Below are 16,146 nucleotides of genomic sequence, written 5' to 3'. Positions count from 1 at the left end.
GAAAAACTTTGTTCAGTTTTATTTATCCTCTTTTTGTACTTTGAGCTATATACACTTATGATTTTATTACTAGTGTGACCAAGCTATTTTCTTGGGTAATCGATAAATAGAGCCAATGATTTGTCTGAATATTTAAATTAGTTATATTATTGATATTAAATACATCATTTCAGCTGATTAAAAAAAAACAAATCACAAAACTATATAAATTTTTGTTTAGCTTTGATGTTAAAAAAATTCGATAACTTTAAAATACTTCATCAAAATGGCGGCGGACTATCGCTGGTGCGACCTTGCCATTGTTGTTATCAATGTTAGAAAAACTATCAATGTCAGAGTTCGGTTTTAATTTAAAACCGTGAATGATGGAGATAAATATAAAATGAGATATAGACAATATAATATTATACGCACAGATACTTAATTAAAATGAACATTTAATTTTATTTAACTTGTAAGATTAACATTGTTCGCTGTTAATGGTCTATTGCTTTGTCTTTATATAAATGTTTATCAAGAGAGGAGTTTGTAGTTAATCGGAACAAATAACTTTAGCAAGTTTGGTATATATTTGTGTGTGTGTGTGTGTATGTATATGTTATATATGTAAGACTTGTATGAAAATCCACACTTTTGTTTGTTCCTTGGCATCAGCTCAGAAGCCGTGAACTTTCAATTGATCAGGCTTCGCTAGTCCCACTTTAGTCAACCATTGGCAGATGTTTTCACGTTGATCGCCCTGGAGTTGAAGAACTTCACCATACTCTGGATGCTCAATTACAGTCCCATTGCAAGCAAATTCCTAAAGCGAAAGCGATCAATAATCATGACTTACTTTACATACATACCTACATGCATATGTATGTATGAACACAGATGTGGTTTTCGACTATTTACCTTTTTACAGGAGCGGACTATTTTCTTCAAGTCATATTCTGCGGATAAGCCCTGAACAGTGGTCAATGTCTTGCGACCGTTCCTCTGCTGGATTCTTATGTGCACGAGTCCGTCTTGAATATCATCATCATTGCCCTTGATTGCATCAGCAAAGGGGTCTGAAAAATATGCATAAAATCAAATAAATCTGTAATCACACCTCTGCTGCATGTCCATGTCATCATAACGTCTATTTACATATGTACTATGTTCGTATGTACATATGTATGTAATACAATGATGACTAGACTAGCCCCAAACAAGCAGCCATTTTATATACATACGTACATACAAATGTACATGTGTGAATTACGACGTGCAAGTGTATAGAGTGGAAATAAAAAGCATGCTTACTTACCACGAGTGTTTAAATTCTGGATGGACATACGACGATAAAAAGAAACCACAGCCTAAAACAAAAACTTTCTGAAACGTTTTGATACAATTACGTACTTTAATTTAACTGTAATTTAACTTTTTGCGAATAGAGCCTCGGAAATGTGTCTGACAAGTAGAGCTGCGAAACTATCGATGACACTATCGATATATCGAATGCTCGGGTTTGTTTTCCACTATCGATTGCAACTTTGCACTATCGATAATATCCCACAATTTTTTCGATATTTTGAACAATTCTCTAGATTCGATTTCTACTTGAATTATTTATTATGTTTTTATTTAATATTTAGACCAATCAGTGATTAAAATTATCTCCTTTATTTAACTGAATTTGAAATTGAAATTGTGAATTTAACTAAAATTTTATTGTTTAATTAAAAAATTGCTTAAATTTAATTTAAAATGTGCGCCATTTTTATATGAATATTTATGATCGATACATTAAACATATGACTGTTGTACTTCGATACTATCGATCGTTAAATGAAGCAACCCTGTGCGCTTAATCGCAGCCAACTTTGCGTTTCTCTTCGGCTGCCATATTTCTTTCCTGCTTGTCTTTCAACGAGAAAAGGTGGGCATTTTACGTTTTGTCTTTATTTAGATAAGTTATAGCTAACTGAGTGCTGCCAACGGGACAAAAACATACCACATTTATTAACTGACATATGGGCATAAAGTGTTTGGCTCTGCCATGGCCGTAAATGTAAAATATATTGGAGGTAAAAAATTGGGTGCTAACCTTACACGCACACACACGTGCACGTTGGCGGCGACTCTCAATTCCATGATGAATGATTTTGGCAGAAGAGTTCTTGAAGACTATATTCATCACCCAAGACTGATTATAATAAATATATATAATCTCAGTTTGATTTCCATAAGACACTATTTAACTTGCTTTATTTCAATTTCTATTTCATGCGCTGTTGCTGCTTCTTTTGTGGCTGCTTTTCAATAAAGGTGAGCACATGTGGAATATTGTGAATTGAAAGTCTTGAATGATGAATGATTTTGGCAGAAGAGTTCTTGAAGACTATATTCATCACCCAAGACTGATAACATTTAAAAAATATGCCTTTTTATATACTTTTGTAAGTTGTTGACTAACTTTGTTTCTTATTTCTTTTTCATGTTGCGTCTGTTGCATTTCTTCATCATTTATTTGCTAAATAAAGGTAAGCCGCAGCTAAGTTTCATGAGTCACTGTAAAGTTGGCTAACATGATGAATGATTTTGGCAGAAGAGTTCTTGAAGACTATATTCATCACCCAAGACTGAATTTAGTATTCACTGCAATAACTTTGCCAGTTTTTAACCAGATTTGTACTAATCAAATATTTTTTATTTTGCAGACGTACGATGGCAACCTCTTCACACCTCAATTGGTTGATCATTCGCAACAACAACGCTTTCTTGTTGAAGAAGCGTGATGTTAAGAAACCCTTCAGCACAGTGAGTCTCCCCAACAATTCCTTCAACTCGATCTATTCAATCTATTGTTCAATGATGTTTCCAACTTTATACTTTCACAATGATATTTGAATACAACATGATAGTAACTTTAATCTGACAATATTGAACAACGTATTGAGTCGATGTAATCAAGTCTAGCAATATTATTAACCATATACATTTGTATCATTTAGGAGCCCAACAATCTGACCAATGTCAGCTCTTACCGCTACAGCGGAGTTGTGCACAAGAAGACCGTTGGTGTTGTGCCCGCTGCCGATAAGAAGGGATTCACCGCTGTCCTGAAGAAGGGCAAATATGGCCAGCGTCCTGCCAAGAACACCGTGCGTGTTAACTTCAAGGCTGGTCCTCGTCGCTCCCTGAAGAAACTGAAGAACCTGCTGATTGGCTCCAAGTACCGCAAGGATCTGACCCAGGTAAATATAAGCTACCAGTCTCCTTCAATCTTGTTAACTATTTCCTATGATGATATCTATTATTACTACTACACCAAGATCGCAGAACTGTCTTGTTGATAAAATCCTCTGACTGCACTTATTATTTTGCTATATATACTCTTTCTATCGATCTATTATTAATTTATAAACATTTCTATTTACTTGCAGGTAAACATGCTAAATTGATTGTAATACTTATACTGACCTGATGATATCTATTAAAATACTACCAAGATCTCTGAAAGATCATGAAGAAACTGTTCAACTGACACTGTTATATTAGTTTTAATTTTATATTGATTTTAAGATAGATTGTAACCTATTCTTTAATTTGTTTATAGGCTGCTCTCCGCCGCGCCTCCGCCGTTCTGCGCTCTCAATAAGATGGGTAATTGAGAAGATCTTTTCTACTCGAGTATAATAAAAAACCGTTAAAATCCAAAAAGAGCCAATTAATAGTGTTTTGTTTATGGGTTCAAATAGTAAAACAAACAATAAATTTAATATGTATTAACAATCAATTTAATGTTATATATGAAATTCTTACAATTTCTGGCTAGTGTTTGCCAATTATGTTCTCAATTGTAAATGGGGTTGTTGTCTTTGATTTATTGCTTGCAGCAGGCACTGTGGGCGTGTCGCCGCCCAGTAATTCCTGGAACCCTTTAAATGCATCGAACGTCGGCTCCCGACGCGGAAGTGGCGGCGTGAAGGCGCTCGGGGAATGTAGGTCTTCATGATGGACGCTATCCGTGGCACTTTGGGCCGTTCGACTGGAGCACGGACTGTCGGCGGAGTTAAAGGCTGTGGCATCTTTGGCATCGCTGCCACTGGGCAAACGTTGCGTGTTGTTGAAGAGATTGTTAAAGCCAAAGGATACCGACAAGTACTGACGATGGAGTTCTGTAATGCGATCCGAATAGTTGGGTCTGCTTGCTGCTGCGCTGTCATTGCAGAATATATCAAAGTCGGGCAGAGAATCGCTTGGGGATCTGACCTCTGCATCGTTACTCGCATTCGCATCCTATGTGGAAATGTGCATACCAAGAATTTATATTGTTTATAAGTACCTTTGATGATTCACTACATACCCGTGAACTCGCATCCCGTTCGAATCGACTGGCGTTGGCGCAGTGCCTCCGCCGCGTGCGTCGCCGTCGGTAGTTGCCCTGCTCGAACATATCCGTCGCGGAGGCATCCAACATCCAGTAACTGCCCTTCCCGGCACTGTCGTTATCATCAATGGTATTCTTATCCCGCGGCACCTTCACAAAGCAATCGTTCAGCGATAGATTGTGTCTGATGGAGTTTTGCCAGCCTTGCTTATTCTCACGATAGTAGGGAAATCTTAAATAAGAAATCAATCGAAAGAGAGCTGTAGAATTTCTATTTTGTATTGCTTATAAGGATCCATATAGAGATAATTTCATTGGTTTTACCCATAACTGGAAATTTGCCAAAAATATGAGACTACAGTTGAAATTTTTCCCACATTTATAATTATTTATGTGTGGGATTTTTATTTGTTTTAATAAAATATTATTGCATCGTATATAATGGGAAGTTAAATATTATATATGAGTTAGCATTATTTTTTGTGGATTATTACTTATCAGCTCTAATAAACAATATGTTCTAGTTTAACATATATCGAGCAATTCGGTTGAGTTAATCTGTAAAGTACTTAAATGTACCCAACGTAAATTACTTAAATCATTTATTGTTCTGTTAAAAATATTGAATATTTATTAGATGTCATCTTAAGATCGAATTTTGGTTAAATAACTTCCAATTTCTAACTACTGAGAACATCTGTATTATTTTTATTCGCGTAACTAATCCAAGAAAATTAAATATAGTTCATATCTCTCAGTATTTTCTTTTTCTTGTATTGACTATTAGTAATTCCTTATCCATTTCGCAGTAAAATATGTAAATCTACATATCTAGGCTAATAGTCTCTTTAAGTTTTTATATCTTCATATTTCCAGTAACTTCCGTTTAAGAAATTCTCTTTTATTTGGAAAGTAAAATTCGTATTCCAATAATCTATTTAACGGTTTAACTATCTAGATTCAGGATTATTAATTTCTTATTCATTTAAAAATGGATATTTTGTGGTTTGGAAAGAAAATCTACGAATATAACTTTTTTTCCTATTATTTTCCTATTCTTTTTTTATTTTAACTTTTCATTCATACGCAGAAAATCGAAAAGCATTTGGTCTCATATTAACTTTGAATATCTAGGTATTGAATATTAACAGCCTATTTTGTCCACTTACTTGTCCATTATAAATTTGTAAATGCCGCTGAGTGTAAGCCTCTGGTTGGGAGCACTACTTATAGCCATGGCGATCAGAGCTATATAGGAGAAAGGCGGTTTCTCAGGTCGATGGGTATTATGCAAAAATGAAATGGGCAAGTTCCAGATATTGTTGTGCAGCGAGAGAAAATTATCCATGCCCTGGTAATAGAATGCTGGTGAAAATCCACTGCAGGCCAATCCGTCCATGCTCATAGCTCCGACGGCACCTGCTGCCAATGGATTACTGGCTCGCAAATATTCCGGACAGGCCAAAAGGCTATTGACCAGTTGATCATTATCCGGTAAAGCCGTTGCACTCGTATAACAAGATGTGGGTAGCATTTTTATATTTATTTAAAAATTCTTTTTTAATTTAATTTTAATAATTTATTAGGATATAATTATCACTTTATTTGATATTAAAAATATCGTTTTATTTATAGGAATTTTGATCGTATTCCTTGTGCTGAAATAACTAACACAACACTGCACTCAAATCTTTAATTTTTATATTCAATTGTGATCAGGATTATATCTGTTTAGATCTCTAGCCGTATTTATATATACAAGCGTAGTTCTTTTTCCGCGCGCCACGATTTGTTGCGTCTTCGAAGAGATCCGATCGACAAATAAATGGATATGGATTTGTGGGTTGGCTGTGTCGGATAGAGGCACTTCCAAGAGCCCTGTGTGCATGTGTGTGTGTGTGGGGAGAGCGCAATTTACTATAAATACACACCAATACAGAGCATACTCCCACACACATAAGTACTTCTATGAGAGTATTTAAATTTTGTTGCCTGATGTAGAATATGAAGGGAGTAGCTTTGAGTGGATAAAAAGGGTACCTCAAATTAAGGGTTTCTATACACAATTATATAGAATATATAGAATAATATTAAGAATATAAAAAATACTCTATTATGGTTATAATTAAGTAAATTTATCCCATATCATGCAAAGAAAAAGAGACTTTAAGTTTCCTTCACCGATCTTCAGTCATGATCGTTGTAGGGTTAATGCAGATGTCTCATTGGTGAACTCAGTTCCAGCAGGGGGCGTCTCTCTTCAGCCACACACACGCACACTCTCTCGCACTCAACACACACACACACACGCACACATACATTTACAACACTCATTCTCACAGTGTCTTCTTTTGCTCATTTGCCTGAGAATTTCTTCTGGTAGGCGGAGTCTCGGCGTATTGTGTGGGTGTATTCAAAGTATTCAAGTATTCATCAAACATGTATATAGCTAAAATATATCAACAAATGAAAATTGAGCAAGTTTACATATAAATTTGGGCATGTAAAACATGGACATAGACTTGATCTATTGATCTTTAAACAATGTAATTTTAATGTTTATTTAAGTTTTAGTTAGAGTTAGTTAAAGATTAGTAAAGAAATGTTGTTAATATAATACGAAATAAATTGAGGAAATAAATTTAAATGAATTCAATGCTTAGAAGAAGCAGCAAGTTTTTGGATTAATTACTTTCTTTTCAGAAAATATGCGGAGTATAATCCTAATTTAGAATTAAATGTAAAATTAAGGACAATTAATTTTACAGTCTGGCTAGAAAAAATATTATGCTAGTTTAATAGATAAACGAAAAGTTATTAATATTAAAAATAGCTGTAATCTTTGCAGGAACTTGAACTTGAAATTACTTTACTAGACAGAAAATATCTATTAAATATAAGTCTGAGAGCTGTTTTATCTCTATTGAACTGTGTCGTTTTGCTATCAGAAACATAATCCAATTTCCTTTCGGTTTTTTTTTACGACTTTTCACAATTTCAACAGATGAGACTACGTATGTGGTAGTTCAGAGTCAAGTGCGCCATTTTTGCTGTACGTTGTTCTTGTAGAAATGAAAGTCTTTAGCCATATCGTGGAAGGTCGTAAAATAATGTTGTATACATTTAAAACACAGGACTAGGATGATGATCTGTTTTACGATCCGATGGATGGTCTCAAGTAGAAAGCAGAGTCTCATTTGAATGAAATAAAAACAATGAATACAAAGCAATTGAAGTTTTTGAGCACATGCAATCCACATATGTCGGGAGTTAGAGAATTTTACTGAGCTGAACTGAACTAAACTGATCTATGAACACGCAATGATACAAAGGATTTTTCACGCTCTCACTAACTCGCTCCTACTCACTCTACATTTCTCGATCATTGAGAAGATTTTTACGATCGTTTTACCGCGGCCAAAAATGGGTCATAAAACAATGGGTTATCCTAGACGTAGAGCTCAGTGCAAAGGTCTCAGGCAATTTAGAAGTCTGTTGCACTGTTAACGGGGAGGATCATTCTACAACTACATACATTCGTGCCACATTGTTGCATGTGTCGCTTTGTGTTTTGGTTTTTGCTTATTTTTAGAACTATGCCATGAATAGTATTGGAAACAAATAGATTTTACATTTTTATTGCACAAGGTCTGAAACAACAATGTTTTCTATTTAGTTTTGACTGATCGTTGCTGCTGAGATCGTTGGTCACGTTAAGCCATAAAACGCCTCTCCGATTGTTTGTTTAGTTGCCAGGCCGCAAGTTAATCAAAACCCCAACAAACATCAACAATTGCAGTTATAGTTTAGTGCGTGACATCTTGTCGATCGATGTCTATGCGCCTGATTTATGTAAGGGATCAAGGGATCAAGGGATCGAGAGATCTATAGTTCTAGGCAACTACAACTTGTAGTTCTACCATCAACACCTTGTCAAAATTTGAATTGCTCACTCGTCGTGCAGTTGCATCTTAAATCACAAACAACAAATCATCGATCATCGCTTGTTATTGCCCGATTTTGTGGGGTGATTTGTCAAAACTTCCCCTTCCCATAACATACCATAAGTTGTTCCTCTTCTCCGCTCGCTGCAAGCACATTAACATTGAGTTGATGCCTATTTATAGTAGCTCCCATTGCCATTAAATGCAGGCCAGAGCAGAGGAGCTATTAGCTGCGTGCCGTGTTGTTTGACAACAAATACAAGGAGCTGCCCCCTCTATCTTCTCTCTTCTTTTCTCTCACATCATCATTATGGTCGTCCTCATCATCATCATCATCAACATTGTTGTTGTCGGCGGCGTTACACATCATTGACAGCAAATTATCCACATTACCTGAATTGTCAGAGCCGGGCGGCCCCATTTAGCCATTATGTCGGTGTGAACGTGACCTTTGGTGGCCATTAAATGGCACACTTTGAGTCGTCAACGCATTTGTATGTTGCCCGGAATCGGAAATTTATGCGATTCTTGACACTAGTTGCATAGCAACTCCCCGAAATTTCATATATCTTTCCATCTCCCCCTTTAAGTTTCCCTATCTAATTTTTTACTACTTATATCTGGCCTAGGCTTGTTAAATCCACATCGGGTTATTCAAAAAAAAAACTCCAGAACGTGGTATATGGTGAGGATATTGAACTCAGTTCTTCCATGGAGCGAACAGGTGCTAAGGAGTGGGTTATTTTGGATTTGAACGAAGAAGATGGTTCCGAAAAATATAAAAGTTTCAGTTTTGTGGCTGTTTCAATATGTCGTTTAATCAATTTATCGTTTATAAAAGTTTACGTTTGAGGTCGATCATATTTAAAGATTAATAAATTGTTTAAATAGAGTGAGAAAAGTGAGAATTAAATTTGAAAAATCATAAAATAGTGAAGTTAGATTGACAATATTTCAAGTTAACGTTTGAGGTCGATCATGTTTAAAGATTAATAAAATGTTTAGATAGAGTGAGAATTAAATTTGGGAAATCATAAAATAGTAAAGTTAGATTGAAAACGCTGCTTTATATCTATATAATGTCCTTATTCAAATATTACTTAGTTAATAGTTGAGTCTACTAATTGATTTCTTTAGAAACCATCCCATAAAAGTAGCGACATTCCTCAGGGACTAATTTGCCAGACTAAAAGGTCGTCAAAGCAAGGTTTTCCAGGAGAACGAGAAGTTATGGAGTAAATTTCCTATTCCTTATTCTGGGTAGCTCTAAAAAATTTTACTGTCTGAGAAATGCATTCCTATATCATGGAATACGCCTCAGTACAATATGAATAAAAAAATATTATCAAAGTTTTACCAGTTTAGTAAATAATTCTAATTTGTACCTACATATTTTCATAGAAAATCCGACAAATATGAGTCCACACAAATTTCAGTAAAATAATCTCTGTCTCCAGATGCTCTTGGATGCTCTCTGTTATTACTCTATGAAAGTGTTATTATTTACCTTGCTGGAATCCACGTAATATTCATATTTTTCCGCATAAATTACATCCAAATAGGCCTAAAATAGATGGATTTCTCTGAAATATCTATTCCCCTTAGAGGAAAGCTATTAGTAATTTAATGCGCAATTAATAAGGAATAATTAACAGTTGAGTTATCTTTGGGATCAAATCGAACTATAATTGTTGATTCACCAGGGGGGATTACACGATGAGGAATCGATCAGAAGCGGAAAACACAAACGGAAGAGTCATTCAGTATTGAGTTGTTGTTGAGAATGAATGTGAATACAGTGAATATGTTGAATGAATTTGGCACGTTAACGGGTACTCAAAACACAAACTCAAAAGAAATATCAAATAGTTTCTGCTCAGGTTTAAAAACAATAAACTTTCAACAACAACAATCAGTCAAGCAGGTTATTTGTTGTGCGATAGTGTGTGTTGTTATGTGTGTTTGTTTATTTGTTTAAATTTAGAATATCGACCACATTAAAATAGCAACAGCTTCAAAAGCTTCTCAAGTGGACGGAAGAGCCATTAAACAGATTTTTCCAAAGATGTATTATGGCCAAAGCCAGTGAGAGAGAGCATTGTTAACACACAGCCAGCCACACCCCCATTACGCCTTAAAGTATCTCCAATTGCTTGAAGAATGCCTGGTTGACCCCGCGGGTAATTTGCACTTCAAAGAGTCCCAAACAGCGCTTGTTTATGCCATCAAGTGGGCCAGCTGGTGGGCCAAAGATCTATGGCATTTATGAGTAACGAGGAGCAGGGAAAGAGGTAGGAGGAAGGAGAGGAGGCAGGGGAGCAGGGCGTGTGCCGTTTGCTAATGAGCTTCAGCAACCAATACAGCTACATTTCAACTTCTTGGCTAATTATCAGACAATTTGAGTAGAGTAGAGAAAAAAAAAACAAGTCAGCTATTGAAGTTGAAGTTGACTTTTGTCCCACTCGCACACTATCTGCCACTTTTCCCCCACACTGTCTCTATATTGGTCTCTGTCTCGTTACGCACCTGACGACATGCCATCATCGATCCTTGTCGTGGGCTACAAAGCAGCTGTCAAATCTCCAGTTGACAGCCACTTTCATTTCGATGCATTATTAAAATACGGCAACATCCTGACACATTCTCAGCCAGACTTGAGCTACAGCTTCAGTGTCTCCAACTCCTCCACCTACTCCGCCTCCTCCTCGGGCTTCTCCTCCTGTCCAGGTGCGACCCGGGCATAAGCACAGCGCAGACATCTTGGCGACTAACGTAGTCAGCTCGTGTTTATTTTCATGGGAAAAAGTCAGCTAGTGCAGGCCAAGAGAGAGGAGGGTTAAGTGAGGGAAGGGAGAGTGTGAGGCAAGGGGAAAGTGACTGCTGCTGCACTTGGCAATCGGTTACCTGTTTATGTGTCTTGTGTGTTTGTGTGTAAATATACGAGTACGCATAATATACATTTAGGATTAAGGGGTTAAGGGGCTAGAGGGGGACCAGAGGGGCAAGTGGCTGTGGCTGTGGCATGGGAGCTGCACAGAACACACGCATCGCGTCAGCGGCGCAACAAAGGCACGTGTAAACAACTCGAACTAGTTGCCCCCAAACCGATCCGATCCAGCGGCTGCATCAGCTACCCACAATTGACGATATAACAACAATGTGCTGTTGCTTTCTTGCCACGCCGCACTTTCTATACGCTGCAGAAGCTGTTAAAAAAAGGGATAGTTGAAAAATTTGACTAAATATGGGACAGAAAATAGTCTATTTACTGAAGTGATATTATCATAGGGTAAGAATAAGATTAAGTTTTATATGGTAGCAATATACTCTTAGTCTCAAAGTAATTTTGGAAGAATAAAAAGCTGAACCATCTTTTTTAGTAAATGCTTGTTGTTAAAGAAGCTCTTTGAACTTAACTCTCTGTCTGTCTTCCTTTCAATTAAAGCTAGCTTATCCTATAATAAGCTGGAAATATAATTTTAAGGAAACTAGTAAGACTCATAGTCCCAGCAATTTCTTCAGTTTCACTGCGAACGGCAGTTCGCGCTAGTGACGAAAGCAGCACGAAAGGTGCGATTATAACTGTCAGTGAAAGCGTGATTTTGCACTTTACTCTCTTTACTGTTTATTACTGTCTCGATCTGCTTCTCAAGCTGATTCAGTCACAAAAACTTTATGAAGCCTCAGCTTAAACCTGCGGTTACAGCGACTTTTTTCTTAGGTTGATAAGAGCGCGTTCTATAACCTAATATTGTCTATCTTTCTCTTACATTCTATCGATTAGTCTTTTTGCAGATATTTTATCTCTTTTCACTATGTTGCTATCTGTAGCTGTTTTATAGAAATGTTAAATGTCAATGTCCTGAATTTAATGCTGCCTACCTCCTAGCTTAGGCCTGCGACCGTTTTTCGTTAGGTACTCACTCTTCCTCTCCTTCCCTGACTCTCTCTCTCTCTCTCTCTCGTTCTTCTTGTCCGTCTCTTTTTCATCCTCCGCCCCCATATATCCCTATATACTTTTCTTCCTGTCCTGGACTGCATACTGCCTACCTCCTAGCTTAGGCTTACGACCGTCTTTCGATAGGTACTCACTCTTCCTCTTCTTCTCCCTTCCCTGACTCTCTCTCTCTCCCTCGTTCTTTCTTGTCCGTCTCTTTTTCGTCCTCCTCCCACATATCTCCTTATCCTCTTCCCCTGTCCTGGACTTCATATTGCCTACCTCCTAGTTTAGGCTTACGACCGTCATTTGACAGGTCCTTACTCTTCCTCTCCTTCCCTGTCTCTCTCTTTCCCTCTCTCTTTCTATATTTCTCCATCACTTTTTAATCCTCCTCCCATCTATCTCTATATATCCTCTTCTCCCTTCCTCATCTCTACCTCTACCACTCCGATTTTTCTGTTTTTCTTATAATATCCATTTTTTAACTACACCTCTATTTTCTGCAGCTTGTTCTTCAGTTCATAATAGATAATTCTTCGCCAAATCTATTAAGTAATCCAGCCACCCCATTTTGTTAGGGTATTGGGATAAAAAAGGGCATCTATGAATTGTTGTTACATATGAATGCAGGCCGCCAAGGCGTGGCGCGGCAGACAGAGTGGCGTCAGAAGTTTGGTGCGAGTTTTGGCCCTGAGCAGACTGAGAGAACTGAGAGGGGAAAGGAGGGGGAGGAGTGAAAGGGGGATGGGGATGGGCAACGGGTGTGCCACGGTGGAGCTGTTATGAAAACAAGAGGCAGCCAAAACCACTTGGCAAGGTCCGCACCTCGATGTACGTACGGCGAGAGCACCACCAAATGGTAAATGGTAAATGGTCGACAGTTTGATATGCGGTTTGGCATCGCCAGCAAAATATCTGTTTGCCATTGCAGCAGGAGCAGCATCAGCATCAGCACCAGGACCAGGACCAGAAGCAGGAGAAGCAGCAGCCGCCAGTTGCTGGTGATTTAATTTCGGTAACCAGGCCCAACAAAAAAAACCCGTGGCCGACTTTTGCAGCCAGAGGGAGTTACACTTTGGGTGGCTTCCCTTTTTACTATATGTTTTATTTGCTTTTCTTTTCGCTTTCTCAAGAAAAGAACTCGTCAAATGTTTACAAGCAAATACGCCACATCATCAAGCAACAGCGAAGCGTCAGCAGAAGAAGAAGGCTGTAATGGTTGGCAATAGGATTGAGGGGCAGGCAGAGGATTAATGGCAGAGAAACTACTAAAAAGGGGGAGTGAAAGCAACATGAAGAGGGTTAGGGCCAGGACAAATAGTAGTTCCAGGGATTGGTACTGTAATAGACCTAAGGAGAATTCTGGGTCTGGGTCTAGGGCTAAAGCAAGAGCTAATGATAGAAGCAAGCTGAGGCAGAGAGCAGAGGAATAGGGACAGGAAGAGTGAGATGGGTGAGTGAGTGAGATAGACAGGCAAGCCTTCACTCATTGGATCGGTATGAGTAAAAGGGTCTTGTAGGAAAAAAGCACATATTAGGAATAGGGTGTAGGACAGGGTCCTAAGACAAGACTAGGGAAAAAGCTAGAAAACAAAGTTAGTTTATAAGAATAAGCTGAGGAACAGAAAGACTTAGGACGGTTTCAGCCACGCCGAGAGATAGTAAGCCTACAAAAAACTTAAAGAAACAGGGTCAGAAGATAAAGTGACAAGGACAGGGAATATAAAAACTTCAGGGTCATTGAGAAAGTCAGTAATATTAAAAGAATTAGAGAGATGTTTATGTAAAAGGCGCTCTAGGACTTTTCTTGGAATAGAGCAGTGATGTCCAAAAGTTGGATAAAGTAGGCTATAAAAAACTTAAAGAAACAGAATCAGAAGATAAAGTGACAAGGACAGGGAATATAAAAACTTCAGGGTCATTGAGAAAGTCAGTAATATTAAAAGAATTAGAGAGATGTTTATGTAAAAGGCGCTCTAGGACTTTTCTTGGACTAGAGCAGTGATGTCCAAAAGTTGGATAAAGAAGGCCTTAAAATACATTTTCGTAGCACATGTGATAGTAAAAAGTATTTTATAGTCTACTTTGGACACCATTGGACTAGAGTTATAAACAGGACTAGAAACAGAAGCACTCCTGGGAAAAGAGCTAGCCTGAGGAGCAAAGAAAGGAACAGAAACAGAAAAGAGCGGAATATAGGCCGATCTAGTTTTGGGGCTAGGATAGCAGGGACAGTTGCAGTACCTGAGGAACAGAATCAGAAACAAAACCAGGGAGCGAAATAGAGCCAGATCTAGTTCTGGAGCTAGAAAAAGAAAACAAGGAGAAATCTCAGGGACAGTTGCAGTTGCAGTTCCAGTTCCCGTTCCCGTTCCCTTTCCCATTCTGGCGACTAGAGCTAGAGATTTATGTTTAGTTTTTGTGGCACATCTCGTTAGTCAGCAGCAACAACTGTGGCAACTGTGGCATGCGGAGTGTGGGGGGTGTGGTGGTGGCTATAGGGATTAAGCGAACTGGGCGGTCGGGAAGGAAGCGGGGTCGGCAATGAGCGGGGACAATAAGTTGGAATTGGAATTCGCTTTGATCTTTTCGCACTTTTAAATGTTTGGGAAATCTGTGTAAAAGGCATCGGAATCGGTTTTCGGAGAACCAATAAAAAATTAATGGCAGCATTGTTGTTCTTGTTGTTGTTGTTGTTGCGGTTGAGGCTGTTATTTGTTTTTTAAATTTTCTGTTTGATAAAGCGCGCCACAAACAAAATGGGTGGCAAAAATAAATGCCCAATAAACGGCATTGACGATGTGCAACTAGTTCTGGGCAACTTGCCCCCAATGCCACAGTCAGAACGTGGCTGCTCTCCCCGCCCCCTGTTGCTGTTGTTGCCCCCCCCCCTCTTCCGTCTCTCTCTGGACGTTGTTGCTGTTGCTGATTTACATTTGATTCGATTTCAAGCGGAAATCTTTGGCAATTGCAGATTAATGCCCTGACAGCTGCCTGGCTGGAAGTTTGTAGCTAAAGCTAAAACGGAAGCTGCCACACAGCTAACTTGCCACCTGGATGGCTGCAGGCATCTCAGGTGTCAGGATACTTTACGCTGATTAGATAAGCATTTGGGGAAATGTGTTAAGCTTTGTTTGGCTTTTGTTTTTTTCTTCTTATTTTTGTGGGAACTGCCTTTAAAGCCAACTTTTCTGCGGGCCAACTGCAGTGCCAAATGAGTGCGAGTGAGCGAGCAAGCGTGCTAGAGAGAGAGAGGGAGACAGAGAGCGCGCAAATGGCATTTTTATTGAGCCATTAAAATTTTTCGGCCTTAGCTCAAGTGTCTGGCGATTGCGGTTACGCTTAGATATATACGTAATACGGCATACGGTTACGGATACGTATACGTATACGGATTGGGGCCCTTACATTTTGATTAACGTTCACTGATGTTACTTGTTTTCCTTCTAATTTTTTTTGTATATTTTTTTTGGCCACAAAATGCCACCTAAGGGGATAAACTTGTGAAATATTTTGGGATTTGTGCGGCTTACGCAGTCCGCTCCCCCCCCCTCCCCGCTGCTGTGTGTGTTTTTGGCCAAATTGGCGCTGTAGGTGATTAGGCAGCAAATCCATATTTTTCCTTAGCCGGACGATCGTCTTGGCCTACAAGATTTATGTACAGCTTTGCTGTTGTTGTTGTTGTTGTGTTTTTGGGGGTCTCATTAGCTGCATTTGAAAATACTGTCCTAAGTGTCCTGGGCATGTCCTGGAGGCGCACCTGTGCGTGTTGTGGCCTTATCACACGAATATCATTACGCACACGCCCACACTTTGATGTCGCCCCCTTTCCCCTTTCCCCCAGTTCAAAGTCTTAACCAAAATGTGCGAATGCGAATGTGAATGCGTGGATGTGAATG

The 16,146-nt window shown here is 38.5% G+C and overlaps 3 protein-coding genes and 3 non-coding genes across 6 annotated transcripts; 4 read left to right on the top strand and 2 right to left on the bottom strand.

The window, feature by feature from the left end:
* Positions 1-419: 419 nt before the first annotated feature.
* On the bottom strand, positions 420-1,464 carry LOC117788447 (eukaryotic translation initiation factor eIF1). The gene is made up of 3 exons (XM_034627224.1): positions 1,295-1,464; positions 898-1,055; positions 420-802 (listed from the first exon to the last, which is right to left on the bottom strand). The coding sequence occupies exons 1-3, from the start codon at positions 1,320-1,322 to the stop codon at positions 656-658; spliced, it is 333 nt and encodes a 110-aa protein (XP_034483115.1). The 5' UTR covers positions 1,323-1,464; the 3' UTR covers positions 420-655.
* Positions 1,465-1,864: 400 nt separating this feature from the next.
* Positions 1,865-3,700, top strand: LOC117787471 (60S ribosomal protein L28). The gene is made up of 4 exons (XM_034626013.1): positions 1,865-1,909; positions 2,691-2,790; positions 2,985-3,227; positions 3,590-3,700. Exons 2-4 carry the CDS (start codon positions 2,698-2,700, stop codon positions 3,629-3,631), a joined length of 378 nt encoding a protein of 125 aa, XP_034481904.1. The 5' UTR covers positions 1,865-1,909; positions 2,691-2,697; the 3' UTR covers positions 3,632-3,700.
* LOC117789296 lies at positions 2,113-2,189 on the top strand. Its single transcript, XR_004617860.1, has one exon. It is a non-coding gene; the product is annotated as a small nucleolar RNA CD11 (small nucleolar RNA).
* Positions 2,329-2,403, top strand: LOC117789298. Its single transcript, XR_004617862.1, has one exon. It is a non-coding gene; the product is annotated as a small nucleolar RNA CD11 (small nucleolar RNA).
* Positions 2,549-2,624, top strand: LOC117789297. The gene has a single exon (XR_004617861.1). It is a non-coding gene; the product is annotated as a small nucleolar RNA CD11 (small nucleolar RNA).
* A 52-nt stretch (positions 3,701-3,752) lies between the features above and the next one.
* LOC117787470 (fork head domain-containing protein FD2) lies at positions 3,753-5,897 on the bottom strand. The gene is made up of 3 exons (XM_034626011.1): positions 5,533-5,897; positions 4,340-4,595; positions 3,753-4,272 (listed from the first exon to the last, which is right to left on the bottom strand). The coding sequence occupies exons 1-3, from the start codon at positions 5,895-5,897 to the stop codon at positions 3,805-3,807; spliced, it is 1,089 nt and encodes a 362-aa protein (XP_034481902.1). The 3' UTR covers positions 3,753-3,804.
* Positions 5,898-16,146: the final 10,249 nt, after the last annotated feature.

Source organism: Drosophila innubila, assembly GCF_004354385.1.
Source record: "Drosophila innubila isolate TH190305 chromosome 3L unlocalized genomic scaffold, UK_Dinn_1.0 0_D_3L, whole genome shotgun sequence".
Taxonomy (NCBI): Eukaryota; Metazoa; Arthropoda; class Insecta; order Diptera; family Drosophilidae; genus Drosophila; species Drosophila innubila.
Note: the sequence above shows the minus strand (reverse complement) of the source record. Positions and strands in the feature narration are given on the sequence as shown.